Genomic DNA, 18,490 nt, shown 5'->3' on the forward strand with positions numbered 1-18,490 from the left:
TCACAGCTGCTTAGATGTTTTCCCCAGGTACTTTTCTTTTTCCAGACTCTCCTGTATTTAATTCTGTTACATCCCCAGTGTTGTACTGCACTTAGATCATGTTAAATGATTATTTCTCCTTAAGTGGCATGTGGATCTTTAAAGAAGTGCAGTCATTTAGTTTTACAGACTAATTTCTTAACCTTTTATTGGTTTATTTTTCCTGACTGTTGGGTAGCAGGGTTTACTCTTGCTGTCCCTCTCTAGAGTTGGTCAAACCATCATTACTGCCAATTTTTGTAGTGGCAGCGCTTAAGACTCCACGGCAAGCTGCCTGTTGGGCTGTGTGTTTTCTTAGCAGTCCATTTTTGGTAGGTGTTCTTCCTGATAAATTCACACTCTCTACCTATCATTGAAAAATAAAACATTTCTCACAGTCATGATCAGGAAGTGGTTGCTTTCTGTTTTCCAGAATTTCTTTAAAGTTCATGCTTTTGCCGTGGGTTGGGTTATTACAGATACTCTTTGACAGGCATTCAAGAATCCATACAGTCCCAATTAGTTGGGTAATAAATTGTTTTAATTTCCTAGTTCTGCTGTCAAGTGCAGGTGCTATAGAGCTAGACCTTCACTGGGTTGGGTTTTCGTGATGCAGTGATACCTTTATATAGTACCTTCTCACTGCCTGTTCTCAGTACTGGATTAAAGCACAGATGCTAACCGTGGATGTGAGGGATTCTGTAACAGGAAAATTAGAGTGGCTGTTCAAATAGTAGGTTACTCGTCATAGCTTCAGTACTTTGGATGCCGTGGTGATGGGCAATAATATTTATACTTCTGTGTTGGTGAGTTTTATGGAATAATAATGAAATTTTATATGAGATAGGTAAGCATGCTACTTAAAGGAACAACACGAAATGTGACGCAAGGGTTTTTAAAATGCTTCTCCAAAGGCTTTTGGTGACCTTGTTGCTGGTCAGCACTGAAGCAGCTCCAGTAAGCAAATTGCTGTGGTCAGACAGAGCAAGGAGTGTGTTCAGTGGGGAAGCTTCTCTCAGAGGCTACTTCTCTAGGCGATAATGAAATTCCTCTTTCATCATTTCAGTATTTCACAGCTACTTTGGGGATGGTGGGATCACGTGCTGTGGAAATGGCAGGTTTTTTCATGGCAATCTTGGAAGGTGTTATAAGCCTGGTTAATAGAGTTGCTGCAGATTCTTCTGCTTGCTCCCATACAAAGCTGCATTTCTCTTCCTTAACAATGCAATATGCATATGTATTTATTAACAACTTGGATCTTAAAATGAAGGTTATTTGTAATAATGCTATGCTTGTTGGCTTGCTAGTCTTTGTTTAGTAGTCATTTTTGAATTTTCCTTTTAAACAGTAAGCAAAATGGTAGTCAAATCTGGAATTTCCCACGTAAGCATGGGGGAGAGTCATTGTATGCAGCCAGGAGAAAGACGGGGCCTGTTTGGGGGTGTTACTTACCCTTAAGCAAGGGTGTCTCTTTTAGGAGCTATGGTAGGACTTTACTCAAAAAACGATGTCACCAGATTTAATAAAATTAAAGAGAAAATTGATCATGTTAAATGTCCTTGTAGCTTTACAAATATGGAGGTCATATATAACTTGATCATGGTTCCTGAATGACAAATACGTGTAACTGCAGCAAAGTTTTAACTAATTGCCACCTTTGCAGACACTTTTTTTTCATATTTATTTTACCCTTTTTCTAGTGTTTCTGCTTGTTTGAAAAGAAAAGGAAATGTGTATGAAAAGCTCAGTGTCTGTAACATCCAAATCACATTATCTGAAACTCCTATTAATGTGTTGCTGTTTTTAAAATGTGCTCAACTCTAAAGTTCAGTTGTACAGAAAATCATTTTTCTAATATTTTTGATGGTGTTAGTTCTCCCTGTACTTTGTGCTCAACTGTGAAAGCGATGAGCTCAGCTGATAGTTCATGTAAATGTTAGTTAGTTCCTACTCTCCAGTCTATTATTCTATTCCTCCACTTATTTTTGCTATTATTATTACTGTGTACTTATTATGAAACATCTTTCTAAAATGTGTGTACATGTATTTATAAATGTAATTTTGTACAGTACTTACCTCTGATTCCATTTTATGACTTTGGCTGTCTTCTTCAATACAAATGCTTGTTCCAGTAGTGCATTCCCCTTACTAACTACTTTCACGTTAATTTATTATGCAAAATATAGGTATAAGCGAATGCCACTTCAAATGCCTTCAGTAGGCTATGAACCAGAAAAACACAGTGAAGAGTTGTCAATAAAAAAGTAAATAAAATCTTTAGGTCTTGTAGTGAATATATCATGGTCGTCATGTATGACCAGGCACATGAAAAAGAAAAAATAAAATTATACAATAACTTAAAACAAACGTTTCCCTATAGCAGTTTCAGTGTCATAATATTTGTGTTACTTCCCAAAGTACTTTCAAAATGCACCTTCTTTGAAGTGTGAAACTGTTTTCTGATTAGAGTAAGGTAAAAGTCTTTTGTGTGCAGTGTTGTGATGCTAATGGACATTTGATGTAACACTAACATGTTAATTTATGCTCTGTAAAAGAACAAGATGCTCTGGTTACAAGAAATGTGCAGCCTGCACATTTAATGCAGTGCAAGAAGCAAGCACTCTCCAAATAACTTTTTTTTTGCTAGTTCACACTGTGAAGTTATGGGAGCTGTAGGACTGGAGAGTAAGGAAGTGGTGTGCTATCGCCTGTCAACTGAAATTATTCTAAATTAAAACTCTAATTTCCCTCTTAGCATGCTGTTTACTCTGACACTTCTTGCAACATCCATCATTTATTTGAATGAGCCCGTTCTTTTTTAATGACAACATCTCTTGTAGACCAGAGAATGGGAAGTGTTGGTAACCTTGATCCTTAAACTAGGCTGAAAGGAGAGCTTATTAAGTTTAAGACCATTTGGGAGTGTCATAAATTTTATGATTTACTATACTATAGCATTGGTGCAAGTGAGGGGAAAAATATGGCTTAGTATTAAGTCATTGTATATAGTATTCTGACATACATATATTTTTCAGAATTAAATTCTTAATGGTATATTGGTATGGCTCATATTTGACTGTACCTCAAGTTTCCACTGTCTCTAATCACAGAAGTTACTTACCAGAAGCTAAAGGGTTCTTCTTCCCTGTTCAATTACAGACCCCTTATAGTTAAGCAAAAGTCTAGGACTCACTATTATCTTATGCGTTTTGTCAGATATTGATGGCTGTAATATCAGAAGCTATAAACGTGCTGGTTTTCATTATCAATGTTATTTTAGAAATAAGAAAGGGTGTAAGATTGTCTTACAAAAGAACTCGTCTTCTGATGTCTGGGAACAAATCTAGCTTCTTGCTTTCATTTGAATCTTATCTATTTGAATATATTGTATATAGAAAGTATGAAAATTTTGTATCATGTCTGTATATGCACGGAGTCCTTGTGCTGTTTACACATAAATCCTAATTAACAGAACAAAATTAACTCTCTTTATATTAACACCAGTGCATCAGAGCACTGCCTGAGACCTTCTGCTTTCACTTGGCTAGTTGGGATGCAGGCTGCAACCCTTAGACACAACACAGCAAAAGGATTTTGGAGCTCAAAAACTGGCAGTGTTGCTGCTTGCTAGTAGCAGCTTCTCCACCATACAGCACAATTTTTTTTGGATTGATTTTGTGCATTTTATTGAGATCTTTTCTCAAGTCGTCTTTTAGTGATGGCTCTGCCTGATAACAAAAAAAAAAAAAAAATCTGAAACCTGAAGGCAATGGAGGAAAGGGGACAGTTGAGCAGGAAAAGAAAACATTCTGTCAAATGGAGAAAGTTTTAACTAAACCTGTGTACCAGTTGAAGGTTCTGTAAAAAGTTATAAAATTGCATTTTATTAACAGGGAAAGGGGAACGTTGGGTGATTTGATGGATTTTGGGTCATACATTGTGCATTTTGGCACTGCTTCTGCTAGCATAGTGAAAGTCTCAGTAAAAATGGAGGAGACAAGTTAATGAAGGTGTTTTTGTATGCTTCTGTAGTTAAAAACAGAAACTTCTGGGAATGATAAATTCCTTGCCAGCTCTTGTTCTGGTTTGTTTTTTCCCCCCACATTGAGTCTATTAGGGAGGTCATTGTTCTGTCAATAGTTATGTTCTGATTTTAATCAGAGTAAAGCCTCCCCTTCAAAACTTGCCAAGATCTTGCCTGGATTGTGCATGTATTTCTGTTTTGTTTTATTTGTTAAGCGGTTAAGGCTTAACTGGATCCATTCAGACACAATTGCTCCGGTAATTGTTGCCAGCTTTTATTGTGTTTGAGGGAGATCAAGGTGGTCTGCAAGTTATTTGTGTTAACAGGTGTCCTGGTTAAAAAAAAAAAAAAAAAAAAAAGGCCGAATGGAGTCCACCAAAGCAGAGAAAAAGTATAATACAGCTCATCCAATATCTCATTAGATACATATTTGCACCAATAAAATATTGGGCCACAAATCAGAAAGCAGTATTTCAGAAATCTGTTGATAATTTAGGTCAAATTTATAATACAGATTATATTACTGAATGGGTCTTGTATTGCTGTTGACGTTACTGAAAGTTGTCTTAGTAATGCAATTTGAAGTAAGATGGCAATATTTAGTAATAAACCAGTGTGTGTAAATAATACAAGTTGAGTTACATTTAGTGTGTCTCAGGGTACACCAGTTTCAGTATCTTCCTCAAGTACTCTCTTCTGCAGTGAAAAAGTAAAAGAATGGACAGGAGATGTTCCCAGGTTCCAGCCAACTGAGCAGGGTAAGACTTTTTTGAAAGTTAATTGATCTGCAAGCTGAATAAAAACTTGTTCTGGATACAACATAAAGGCAAAAAGGATGCAGATGCAGTGGTGGATTTTGCTGCTGTGTGGCAACTCAGACAGTGTCATTCGGAAGCTTTTTGTGAAACACAAACACTGAGTGAGGATTTTTCATAGCCTTTTGTGTTCTCTTTTAAGTTGGAGAATTTATCAATAGCTTGCAAATATGAATAGTTCTTCAGAAAAAAATGAGCTTGGTTTATGCACATCTTAAACGTACAGCTTTGGGAGGTACTGCGTAGCATTAGCATCTACCATTCTGTCACTGAGCAACTGTCAGGACTTTTGTTATTTAGACTATTTCCTTAAATAATGTTTTACATTCATCTGGAAATGCCCTTTGTGGATGACACTGAGCTAGTCCAACAGAAGTATTTGCATGTTATCTAGGGAAAAAAAATACAGTGGCTGAGAATTTTTAACTTGCTGAATATTAATAAACTCCATAGTATCTATTGTTGTTCTGCAACTCTGCACTCGTTTTTTTTAAATGGATTTTGTAGATTGCTCACAGTGTATAATATTGAGAGGAACCATTTTCTTGCTCAGATTATTGAAAATGGAAGTGCTCCCATTTCTGATACATGTACATAATACGGCTTCACTTTTGTGCCCTGCCTTGGGTGCAGTCTCACATAAAACACTCTCTGTGGCTACCTTTGCAGGCAACGTGCACTTTTCATTTCTTTTCTCGACGGGTTATTTGTAGGCCAGTGGTTCCCAGGATGTCTCCGGCTGTGAGCTCCCCCTCTGCCAGCACCATGGCCTCAGTATAGGTGTGAAGAGTTAAGGATCTTCTAAACTCATGTCTCCAGGTCTCATTGCTGCAGCTGTCTTGTTGTGGCTGGTGCAGAATCACAAGTGCTTGAAGCTTTCTTGATTGCACAAACACTACTGATATTCAGGAGCCTGACTTGCCTGAAACTGTGGTGATAACAAGTGAGGCCCGAGAAGGGCATCTTCCCAGCTCTGTTATGACCCCTAACAAACTGCATCCCACCAGTTGTTGAGATTTTGTTGTTGAGGCAGATGAATTCCTGTCTGCCTCTTTCCCCCTCCTCCCTGGCTTTGAGTTCATTCCTGTCCAAGCTTGGCTTCTGGCTGAGTCTTCCACAGCAGAAGTTACAGCTTCATTTCTCTGGCAAATTACTTTTAAATCCTAAGTCAGCAATTAGGGACTGTTGGACTGCGGTGCTTCCCAGTCCCAGTGAGTCATGTTGGCAACCAGCGTTTCATCATCTGCAAATATTTGTGGACTGCTCCGTTTTTTTCTGTCATGACATAATGAGCAACCTTTATTGATGTATGTGTATTTGCATAATAAATAAATTCTGCCTTTTTATTTCTTCTTTAAAAAAATGTGTTAGGAATGCCAGGAGATGATGCAGTTCATCTTCAGCAATCTTTACTAGGAAGAGATGTCTCGTGTTGTGGGAATAACTGGACGTCAAGCAAACCAAAATCTGCTTGGCTGGGAGGGGTGTTCTTGGAGGGTGTCCGAGGGCAGAGCTGTGTCAGACTGAAATCAGTGGTGTAGCGGGTAGGAACTGAGACCAGCGCTATTGCTAATCAAGTATCAGGACTGTGGGTTTTGGAAAGCCCTCAAGAGAAGATTTGCACTTGGAAAGATTTCACCTCAAATCCTAATCTGGTTTGGAGCCAGGGTAGGCCTGAGGATGGGATCTATCCAATGTGTGGAGTTCAGACTGTGGGGGCAGTTCTGAGACTTGGCACTGGCTGACAAAAAGAGGGGAAAATTAAGACTTTGAAGCCAAATTAGCTGTACGTAGTTTTAATGTCCTGGAGGGATTTACCTCCTGAACCTAACTCCATGGTCGTAGGTTAATCAGCGAGCAACTTCTAATGCCAGCATTGGAGTTGGCAGTTGTATTCAACTAGCAGATCCATAGTGCCTTGATGTAGGTGTGTTGGCTGGCTTTTGTTGCTGCCATCTTCTGAGGTGGTTTTATTTCCTTGTCTGGTTCAATGCTGTCCCCTCCACAGCTCAGTTCTCCCCTCAGTTGGGCACTGCAGGAGGAGGGAGTTGGGATGGGGAGAGAGGCAGCTGCCTCAGCCAGCTCGAGGCATACTGACCACCACTGATGATGGCTTTGTTAATCTTGCCTGTTGGGGTAAAATAAATGTCTTGGCATCCCTGTGGCAGGACTCCTAGAAAACCTATTGTTTGATTTGACTAACAGAGGGAGCCTTATCGTCTGGTGCATTTGAAATGTGTTTTAAACTGTTAAAATTACTGTCAGAAAGCTGATAAAATGTATTAGTTTGTCAAACCAAAAAAGTCATATTTACAAATAGTTGATAAGCTGTGCCGCAAAACATGCGTTGGCTTCAGTGTTGCAAAATGGTTGTCTTTTTTTCTTTTCTTTCTGTTTTTTATTTATTATTATTCCCCCCCACCCCCCTTTTAAAACATCTACTGGGCTATGTCGTGGTAGGTACAGAAAGGGAAGAGGGGATCTGCAAAGGGGATGGGATTGCTTAAATATTCCCAGATTCAGTTCAGTCTGAGCATGGGAAAAGCACTTAAGACAGTGTGGGCACAAAAGGAAGAAGATGCCACAGGTAGACTGAAGCATAAAGAGGCAAGATGTGGACAAGTCAGTTGAAAATAGAAGGGATTCCCTTTGTGGAGAAGCTGATGTGGCCTGAATGGGAACCTGGAAAGAGCTTTGTCCTCTGGTTGGTATACGTATACATTTTTTTCCTGAACTTGCTGCTACAATAGTTTTAGATTTAAATTTGTGCTCATAGGACTCTGTTCTTTTTTTTTCATTGTCATAATGTTGTGATAACAGTGTATTTTATTACTTAACTGGAGTGTGAAGCATTATTATTTCATTTTTGGTTCTAGTTTGAAGTTAAGTATGTAGGAAAGAATTGCTTTGCGTAAATAACTTTGCGCTTAATATTAAAAGCAAATATGACAAAGTAGAAGGTTAAAAATTACAATGTTTCCCACGCACTAAGAAATTTTTACTTTTCTGTTGTTTTAATGGAAACTGTAAACATAAAGGATTTTCTCTTTCAGACAGCTTACTGCACAATTTAACAAAAAGCCAACATCACAATGCCTTAACTTCTCAATTTTTTTGTGGACTATGCAGAATAGTGTTTTTCTAAGTGTTTTTAAATTATTGAAAGCCACAGTTTGAAAGGAAAAAAATAGATATGCTACTCGTTATGATGATGCTTGGTCTTTGAGTGAACATCTAAGAGTATGGTTTAGGTGTTTTCAAAAATGTCAAATGGCAGGCTGGTTAAATATTAAAGGGAATATTGTAAAGACAAACCATTTTCCTTTCAGAGGACTGTATTCATTGGTACCTAGGCTTTTAAAGCCTCCCTGGGTGGTCACTGCTAGCTCAGGGATGGGCATAATGGGATAGGCACAGTGTAAATACAGTTTCAAGGTGCCCCTTGCAGACATCATACCTGCTTTCTTAAGCAAGGTTGGAGCATGTGGTGCCTGCAGCCATGCTGTACTGGGCTGATCCTGGCTGGCAGTGAAGACCCACACAGTCAATTGCTCGCTACCAGGGGACAGGGCAGAGACACGAAAAAGCAACAGCAAGAAAACTTGTGGGCCAAGATAAAGAGAGTTTGGTAAGTGAAGAAAAGATTAAGAAAATAACATAACCACTAAACAAGTGGTGCAAAGCCCAGCTCCCACATGCTAACCTGGAACCACAGTTGTCTACATGAGCTTTTCCAGAACTGTTACACCGGTGGGGTTTTAGGTAATGGCAGTGAGAAGTATTGTTTTTAGAGAATTGTAACGTTTCCTTGTACTGCATACCTTAGTTCTTCCTCAGTCAGAGGTTTGCTCCTTTATGCTGTTACAAGTGCTTTGTGCAAGCAGTTATTAAAATGATACCACCATGTGGCGTATACTGATACACTCAGTATTAAACATTGGATGCTCTTGAACAGCTGTAGAAACAAGAACTTTGTATAGTTTTGAAATTGGTGGTTGTTCTCTAGCATTAAGTAACTCTTAAGATACTTTGAAATAATGAAAAGCTACTCTAACTTTGTGTTATATGAGATTTAAAAACTGTCAGGATGATGATGCCTCTGACAGTCTTTGGGGGTTATTTTTGTTATGCTACTTTTTGTACAAAATTGATTAGGTTGAGCAGTTGAGATGACATATGGATCTTGGTTTTGATAGATTTCCAGAAGAAGCAGCCAGATGATGACTCTACTCCCAGCACAAGCAACAGCCAGACAGATCTGTTCTCTGGAGAAACGAACAGTGACAACAGCAATACCTCTCTAACCACACAGGCCGCTAACTCCAACCAGCAACTTTTGACAGAACTGAATGTAACTTCACCGAGCAAAGAGGAATGTAAGTGCACAAGTCCTCAGTGAGAGCAAGGGAGGCATAAATGTTTTGCTTTGTTCTGTCTTATGTTTCACAGACTTCTTTCTGAAAGTAAAGAAGGACCCTCTTGAGAGCAAGGGGAGAGGTTAGAAGTGATTCACGAAATACAAAACTGTTGGTTTTAACAGAAGAGCAAATTAAAAGGGGTCACAGGAGTTTCTAACTTTACAGCTGTCTGAACTGCAGTACGCAATTTAATTATGATTTTGAGGTACTCTTATTTTGAGAAATTCTTTCTCATATTGGTAGTAAATTAATACACATATTCTAGGATAAACACCAATATCTTGTAAATTTTGGCTTTAAAACATTTTAAATGGGTTTTAATCCTTGCAATTGCAAATAGCACTGACTGTAATGCATGTTTGTCGAGACTCCTGCTAGGTTACTGAGATAACTAAGCTTCATGTGGTAATCTATCTCTTATTTCATGGTCTTTATTGTGCTGTTTCAGGCTAAATTAGCCTTAAGCTAGGCTAAGATGTTAAAAATTAACCAACACATAGTGTGATAAAATCGTCCTTATTGTAAGCCTCTTTATGAGTTCATCCTGTATATAATATATTGAGTTTTAAAATCTGCATTCTAACAACTTAAGCTTAAATGTGTCATTTGTAGTTTAAACATGCTCAAACTATAGCTTCATTTTAAAATGATTTTTTATGGAGGGGAATCTTTCTTGAGTTGAGTTTGCTTGTACATTGTGGCCAGTAAATAGATGTGTGCATTGCAAGAAAAACATACTCATTTAGTATGCTAGACTAAGCTAGAGCTGCTGTTATTTCTCTGCTGGAAATAAGAATGCTGACAAAGCAGTAGGACTGAGAGATCTTTGATATGGCACATTTGCTTTCAGTTGTCTTCACTATTTGTATAGGATGGTTTTAACTGAATTCCCCAAATATTTATTCTGTTTACAGGTAGGTAGACTTCACATTTATGTTCTTTTTACTTGTGCAGAATGGCTGTGGGCAAAGCAGGAAGTGTCATTTTGGGATTGTAGTTGTTTATTAGACTTAAAATAAAATGTTTAATTTTAAGTTATGGTTTTCTACCCGTATATGGGAATATTTTCAGAAATAGAGCCCAAAGTAATAGGCACTTTGTGTTGTTTAAGCTGACCTTTCTAAAATAAGTTATTTGTAATAAGAGTAATTTGCCATGTAACTCTTGTCTCTCCTTCACATGTACAGTTGCTGCTGACCACCCATCTCTTCCTTCTGTCCAGCACTTCTTCAGGGGAAACTTGCAGTATGCTGTAAAAACAAAGCCTTATTTTGTCCTTTCAGCAAAATGTTGTGCTTCAGCAACACATTTGAACTTTCACAGGGTAGTGGGGCTCAGCACCTTTGCTGGCTTATGAGCCAAGATCTACTATTTGGCATTAGAGGGTGCTTCTCCAGTGCTTACTGGGTCAGGTTTTATGAAAATGTGTTCAGTGATGAGTTAGATTGTGTTCAAGTGTTTCTGTTGTGGCTGAGAAGGACTTGGGGGTAAGTGGGAAGGTGATTACAGGGATGGGAAAGAGGGAGGGAAATTAAATAATGTCCTTCATCCTGGATTGCTCTGTGCTTGTGAACATACACTCAAGGTGATGGATATTAGGCAGCACAGCCTGCAGAGCATTTGAAAATATTACCTATAAAAAAATTCTTTATGACTTCCTGCTGGGGTGATTTTAAGTGAAATACAGTGGAGAGATTTATGTACAGCTTGAGCTCTCTCTGTCTTCTCTCACATCCTCACTACCTCTTTAATGAAGCTTAATATCATTTATCAGAAATAATTATACACTGATGGAGCTCTTCTGATGGATAATGGCCTCAGGGTGGAAGATTCTTTCCTGTAATGAAGAATGCCCAAACTTTAAATGTCTTTTTGATTTTAATTTAAGGGTGTATTTTTTCTGTGCAATATTTATTTATTTTGCAACAAGTTCTATAAAGCATGCACTGCTCTCATTACAGCTGTGTTCTTCAGAGATGGATACTTTGCAGTGCTGTGTGGTTACGTACAGCTACGTGCTGTTCTGCATAGAATTGCAGTAATTCACCAGAAATCAATGTATGGGATCATTAAGGTAATCCCTATCAAAGAATGGAAAGATTGGAGTGCTCAGGAAGGATTCTGTGGTGCACTCAATTTCTCTTTCCTCCCTTTCAAGCTTTTAAGAGTCTCACATCAAGGCATTTGCCATAGCAGTTGAGTCCATAGGGTAAACAGATCGAACAGTTAAGACAAAGTGAAGGTGGGTTTTTTGATTGTTTGTTTTGTTTCAAGTAGCCATTTCCTTTTTAAAGACTCAATGACTGATGAAAGAGAAAAGCTCCTTGGACTGGATTTTACAGGAGTTCAGTCTGGCAATGTGCAAGTATGATCTCTGCCATTTTGTAAGTGTTTTGATGTTCTGTGCGGGTTGCACTAAATTCCTGAGTGTCTTATATGCAAAACCAGGTGGTAACAACCTTCCTCCTTCTGCCACCATCGCTTCTGAACAATCACCTACCCAAATGGCTACTTTCTGATTAATCTTTCTCTTGTAGGTGGAAGGCAGTTCTCAGTATTACAATTGCAGTCAACAAAAATGTGTTAAAAATTTACACCTGGTGACAGTGGCAGAAGCTCACGGACTTTTTTCCCTCTCCTCTCAAGTTTTGGTTTTGTGGAGTATTACATGTCATTGATTTCAAAAAATACCATTACGGTTTAGGGAAAGAAACCATTCTAAGATCATTCTGTTTTATTTTCCATATACACTACTCTAGTTGCCTTTTTCCATCTCAAATCATCTTGTCTATCGTATTGTCAGTTGCAATAAGTTTTCTGAAATAAGCTTTTGCAGATAAGGAACATATTGGTATTGCTTTACTAAGTCTAGATTTGAATGGATTTTAATGATCTGTTTCTTAACAGATAGTTAAATCAGTCTAATTTTTGTTCCTGTGCTTCTTTATATGCAGATACATTTCTCTGTGTTCAAGTTCCGTCTAGTTTTTATCTATTCTTATTTTTCTCTTTGGCCTCCTTTCTTCTTTTAGGATGTCCAGGCAGAAGTTACTTCAGTGTTAGTCACCATATCAGCTGTTTGCTCTAGCAATGATTTCCTTTTTTTTTTTTTTTTTTTTTTACTGGGAGGGAGACTTGTTTATTTTCAATAGGGAGGAAAAAGGGGATTTGTCAACGACCTTCTGCTTCTTTCTCTGCCCCCCACCTCCAACCACTAGCACTCTTTAAAAGAAAAAAAAGATAAATCAGCTTGTTAAGGAAGGTTCTGTGTATTTTGGTAAAGAAAAGGTCACACTGAATATGGAATAATTTTTGCTTGGTTTCAGGCCTTCATTGCTTTCTTTGGGGATGTCACATTATATTTCTGTCACTGTGTGAGTAGACCTAAAGTTGACGCTGTACAGGTTTAAAACTAACTGTGTTGTTATGTGACAGGAGAAATGTCAGTTTGAACAACTCCAGCTCTGGCAGCTGGATCAGATTTTAAATTTCAGTAGATCTTAGCTTCAGCTGACATGATTTTATTTTAATTATCTGTTTAACTCTTCCTGGCCTCCTTGAATTAGCAAGAACCACAACTGAAAAAGGACAAAAAGAATAGCTGATGTTTCTAGAACAGTTAAATGCTCTACGTTTCTACATTGAAGACTTTATAAGAAGATACACAAAGATGTGAGGTATTGCTGTAACTGTCAAAAAAATACATAGGAGATTTCAGCCCAGAAAGAAGGTGGTTATTACTGTCCACACCTTACCTCTATGTGCTGAATTTTAGAAGCCTAAATGTGATTTTCAGGACTGAATGTTTGTAAATTTTCTCTAGTTATTATAAAGCCTCCAAGATTTAAACTGTTGCATGTCAAGCATTTACAACACCATTAATTTGTCTCAAATGCTTAAATGCACAATTTGCAAGACGAATTTAAAGAATGCTTTGAAACGTTAGTTTTATTAAGCATTTCTATGTGCTGCAAACACAGTTACACTCAATTATGAAGTTATTTTGCCAAATTTACTTTGTGAACATAAAGGGTACTACATCTGAGACGCAGATGCACCAGGCTTCTATAAAAGATCTCTGGCAGAAAGGTGAGAGATTGTTTTTTCTACTGTACCTATTGGATGTTTATCCTCTGAATTTCATGGCTTGTTGAAGCATGACTGTGTAAAAAGCAATACAGGCTACCGTACTAGAAAAGTAATGATATTTTTCTGTTTTATGAGTAATAATAATAATATAAAAAAAATCCTGTGTCAGTTTTTTCAACATAACCTCATGAAAAACGGATAAACAAACACATCCTTTTTTTGTTTTTTCCCCTCTGTTGAGTAGCCTGTTCTCTAACACCATGCAAAAGGTTTCTACCAACTTAAAACTACTTTACAGTTTTTGTATTTTTGTTTGGGCTTGTCAGGGGAGTCAAAGATGTCAACTTTCACATGTACGCTCTCAAAATACAAAGTACAAAGTATTTTGAGTTCTTATTGTGGCATGCTTAATTGTCTTTTGCGCCTTTTAAATAAGAACAGTGATTTTTTGAAATGACAGTTGCTCTTAGATTCCATGCATTTGAAATGGCCTGGCTTTGAGAATTCACTTGTTCATTGTGATACAAGTCATTTCTGTATTTTTTCGGTCTTTTTTCTAATTCTGGCTGCAGGGAAATTCTTCTGGCTCATATTTGAAAGTTATGTGTGTGCCTGCTTTTATAATGCATTGAATGTATAAACAAACCAAGCTAGTAGTCTCTTTTTCTCTTGGTTGTTATAGATGATCATTGAAATTAATTTGTTTTGCTGCTAACCTGATTTATTCAGATACCAGTTTGTAGGGATTTTTTTTCTGATACAAACGAATGCAGTAACTGCTGACATTATGCTGGGCTACAAAACTAGCCTGCCTGCCTGACATTATTTAATACTGCAATTAAACTTGTAACCTCGCATAACGAACAAAGCTACAGCTAGATGATGGTGATGAGTAATTCTGATTTTCCTTATAAACTCACAAGATTGTCACGTGTTTTTTCTTCTTGCACTCAATTTTGTGTCTTGTATCAGAGCAAAAGAAAACACACACCACTAGTATAGAATATGCGTCTGGCTGTTGTTTGATATCACAGTCATTTTGCATCTGTATACCACAATATCTAGCTGTTTTCTGAGTTTTTTTTAAGTTATTATAAAGTCACATAGTGGTAGATATTCTTCTTCTTAAAGAGTTTTTTTAACTTTATTTTCTTTAAACGTACTGTGTATGAAGAGCCTTTTGGTACTGTTTAATGCTGAATTAACAGAAATTCAATTTTTCATTTGATTTATCATCAAACCTGGATTTTTTTGAATATTTATCACAAAGTACACTTTTTAAAAAGTATTTATTCAAATCAACTTTCTACAAGAATGCTTTGAAATATAGAACTGTTCTGAGCTTGATGCTATTGGAGTTATGCTTTGAGAAATGTGACTAGTATTAGGTGCCAATGCAGAACATACAGGCAGCTATAAATCTGAAAGAAAAAAAACTGTCCGGTAGAAGTGTTACCTTTATCATTATTTCATGACTGGGGATCTTTGTCTAAGTTCTAATCAAATCTTTACGGTCCCAGTTTTATCTAATGAACATTTCTGGTGGCTCTTATGGCTTAAGCATATAAACTGGAAAGGTCTGGCATGTAGATTTATGAAATGAACACTTCTTTCCACGTCTGTAGCATGATAATTTTGAAACATAATGAAGACCAGCAGAATAGTACCACTGTTAATTGTTCAGTCTGATTTATAGTCACTTCACACTGCAGAGTAGACAGTGTATCCTAGGGTCCCATTTATTAAAGTGAAAGGACCTCATGGAATGTGAAACAGAAACACAGTCATATAATAAAAATGTGGGCTAGAACTGCACAGCTATCAAGGTTATATAAAAATTATTTCTAATAATATAACTTAACTGCCGGTTTCAAAAGCCCGTTTTTGCACTTCAAATTGCAGCTATAAAGTGGGAAAGTATCATGTCTACTTTACGAATGGGGAAACTGAGGAAAAGCAGATAATGGAGTCAGACAATGGTAGGGAATAAAGTGGAATCTGAATCCTGTGGGTTTACTTCATTACAGTTGTTAAATGTAACTGGACTGCTTTGCTACTACTGGTTTTGTTTCTTTCTCCAAAAGCCATGTGTAAATAAAAATCCATAAAAGGAAATAATGGCAGATTTGTACAACTAGATTTTTAAGTGTATATTTGTATGTGATTATATATATAATCCTCTAATCTGTTTAGTAATGACATGACATAAATTACCATGCAGTTTAAATGTTCTACAGCAGGTAAGTAGTTAAATGTTGTAAAATTCTCTTGCTTTTATTTCCTTAGAGACTATTCTGTCTATGCAGGCTGAATTTAGAGATTTACATTCCCATTTATGTATTTGTGTTTGTAATCAATGTCTGTTTTCAAACTCAATTGTGTAGATTAATTAGATTATGTCTCTACCAATTCAGCAAATGCAAATGCACAGCTAATTTACTGGTTTGGACGGGTTTCCAAAGTTGTGTTCTTTCCCATGTTGCATATAGCCATAACATTTCCCTCTGTCATGGCTACAACACTGCTGTCCAAGGATATTCAGCCCTTATATGATTACCCTTTTCCTGCCTGTTACATACACAGAGCTGGTCTACTTTTTCTGAAGAGGAAGAACCATCACAGTACTGAAGGCTCAAAGCAGCATTCAAGCGTATTTTTGTCACTCCGAACAAATCTTACTAAGCTTCAGGCTCTAACTTATTTTTCACGTTCATTCATTATCTGGCTTACAGATTTTGTGTTATCTGTAATTGCTTCAGTGTGTTATTGTACTCTTAGGCTTTGTACTCTTGTATAAGCATGGCTTCACTCCATTCTGCATCTCTTCCTCTGGTTAACAGGTAATGTTCCAAGTGCTGTATTTGCAGTGCTGTTCTAATACAGCTGGCTCAAATATTCTGGGTTCAAAGAGAGGTTACCCTAGGATTTTGCTTTTTCCTGCACAGGAAAGTCTGACTCAATGGAGTCACTTTGCTTTACAGAAACTTCAGAAATGGGGAAATAAGTTACCGTGACTCAGGGTATGTCCTGCAAGATAGGTGCTACTTGGCAATCATTAGTTTTTCAGGAGGGGATGGTCAATACAGAAAGGCATTCAGAAAGTCAACTTAAACATAAATAAAAAGTTATAATAGTTAATAATATTAACACACACAGAGAAATATAAGTAATACAGAATAAAATTTTACTACTTAAGAGCTTTTCTGGAGAAAATGGCTTTGAAATGTTTACTTGTTTATTGAGCTGCACAGTTCTTAGTAATTTGATAACCTGTTTTTCCCAATTGATGTGTTAAGTGTACTGTTAAGTTAGTCATAAGAAGCTAGTGGTATCAGAAGTCAAAAACATAGCAGCTACATTAACAAGACCTTTTATATGTATTACAGTGTTCAAGTTAAAGGATCTTGTATTGTCTGTTCTTAACTCTGCTTTTCAACTTGCAGACTTGGTGATGCTCACAATTATTTCTTTAGTATTTTTGCATTTTTAATGTTCTGTTCTTGGAATCAGATTATGGCTGGGCAGCAGCTGCTTTTGTTTGGAATGGGAGTTGCAAATGTCAGAAGGCACACGCTGGAAAAAAATAGGAGCAGAAGCTATATCCAACTAACAGATTAAACAATAGAATAGAAAGATATCTTTATTCTTCCATTTTAATCTCTTGCTTGTATTGAGAAAAATAGTAGTCTGTACAGCCCTCTGGGTTATGTTAGAAGCTAGACATGTGGCCTCTTGCTGTGCACTGAAGTGTTTTGTGTATCACAGTCATATTCCCTGGAAACAATTATTTTTGGGAACAGAGGTATAGATATATCCTGAAACATGCTAAGTAATAAGCCTACCTTATGTATAGCAAAGAAGGACTGGTGCTCTACTCTATCTGACTTTGCTTTGCTCTCATGCAGAATTTTTATCAAAACTGTGGAAAAAGTGCTGCTGTTTCCAATAATATAAGATGTCTGTATTGGATGTTATGTGTACCAAAAAATTCAATATAATGACTTCCATGAAGAATTACACAGTCAAGCCCATGCTACATAGTATTGAATTATGCATGACATTTTTAATGATGGAACAAAAACAATAGCAGAAGGAAGGACAGGAAGCCTTCACTGGTTATTAGGCAGTGTGCGTGCCTACTGTCATTAGGCATGTATGTGCATGCAAATCCCCAAATATTCTTTGTTGAAACCTTAATGTTGTGCTATACAAATCAAAGCTCTATGAAGGTAATACCTAATGAGAGAAGATTAAATAAAACAAAAACTCTAATGCAGAGAAGTGCAGAATAGATACAAACTTATTGTACTTTAGGGACGGAAAAGTATAAAGATCTTATATTTAGTCAGATGCTGAAAATATAAACTAACGGAAATAATTGTACAGTAATTGCAAAGATTAGTCTTATGGAGAGTCGATGGTGATGGTGCCTGCCAATGCCTATTCAGTGAAACTGGAGGAATGTAACTAAGTATTTAAAGAAGAGCTGTTGCATCTTAAGAGGTAGCTGTGGTCTAAGGTCAGTTCATCGAAATCCCATATCCTGTTGTATATTTTGTGTGTATGCAACCACTGTATATTTGATCTTTAAAAGCTGAGACTGACTTAACAAATGGGCAGTGTAATTTTCAGCGTAAGTATCCAAAATGTTCCAATATGGTAAATAAATTTTTCCAGTAGAAAATTCGGCACTGTTGTGCTCACTCTTGATACAGAAAACAGGGCAGCATCTTATATTCCCAGATGCACCTAATCCTAGAGTAGGCCTTTTTTGGAGCCTTTTGCAGTAGTATTACTAGCATAGATCGATCTGATATTTCAATTTTTTTACATTCTAGAAGAATTCTGGAAGAAGATATGTTATGAAAACTGGTTTGAACTTATTTGACCGCTTCTAATGGTTACAAAGCTTGGCAATGCTGTCAGGCCTGGAAAGGGCACCAGCATGGTGTTACCACGGTGCTTGCTCCATCTGTCCTGGATGTTTTCCTGTTGGCCAGGGAAGGCATCCAGCCCGTGCCTCCCAGTCCTCTGGATGGCAACAGCAGTTTGGCTCTTCTTGTATGCTAGGACAACAGGTTGATTTATTATATCATTTCTCACAAACCTGTCTTTCGAAACCTGAA

General features: G+C 37.2%; 1 protein-coding gene across 2 annotated transcripts in view; it reads left to right on the forward strand.

Moving 5' to 3' along the window:
- Positions 1 to 18,490, forward strand: part of ZFAND3 (zinc finger AN1-type containing 3) — a 134,378-nt gene that overhangs the window by 81,917 nt on the left and 33,971 nt on the right. For both annotated transcript variants that reach the window (XM_040552323.1, XM_040552324.1), the window contains exon 4: positions 9,054 to 9,233. In XM_040552323.1, the coding sequence (XP_040408257.1) occupies positions 9,054 to 9,233 (180 nt within the window). The remainder of the gene's footprint in view (positions 1 to 9,053; positions 9,234 to 18,490) is intronic.

The sequence above is a fragment of the Cygnus olor genome, chromosome 3 (genome assembly GCF_009769625.2).
Source record: "Cygnus olor isolate bCygOlo1 chromosome 3, bCygOlo1.pri.v2, whole genome shotgun sequence".
Lineage (NCBI taxonomy): Eukaryota > Metazoa > Chordata > Aves > Anseriformes > Anatidae > Cygnus > Cygnus olor.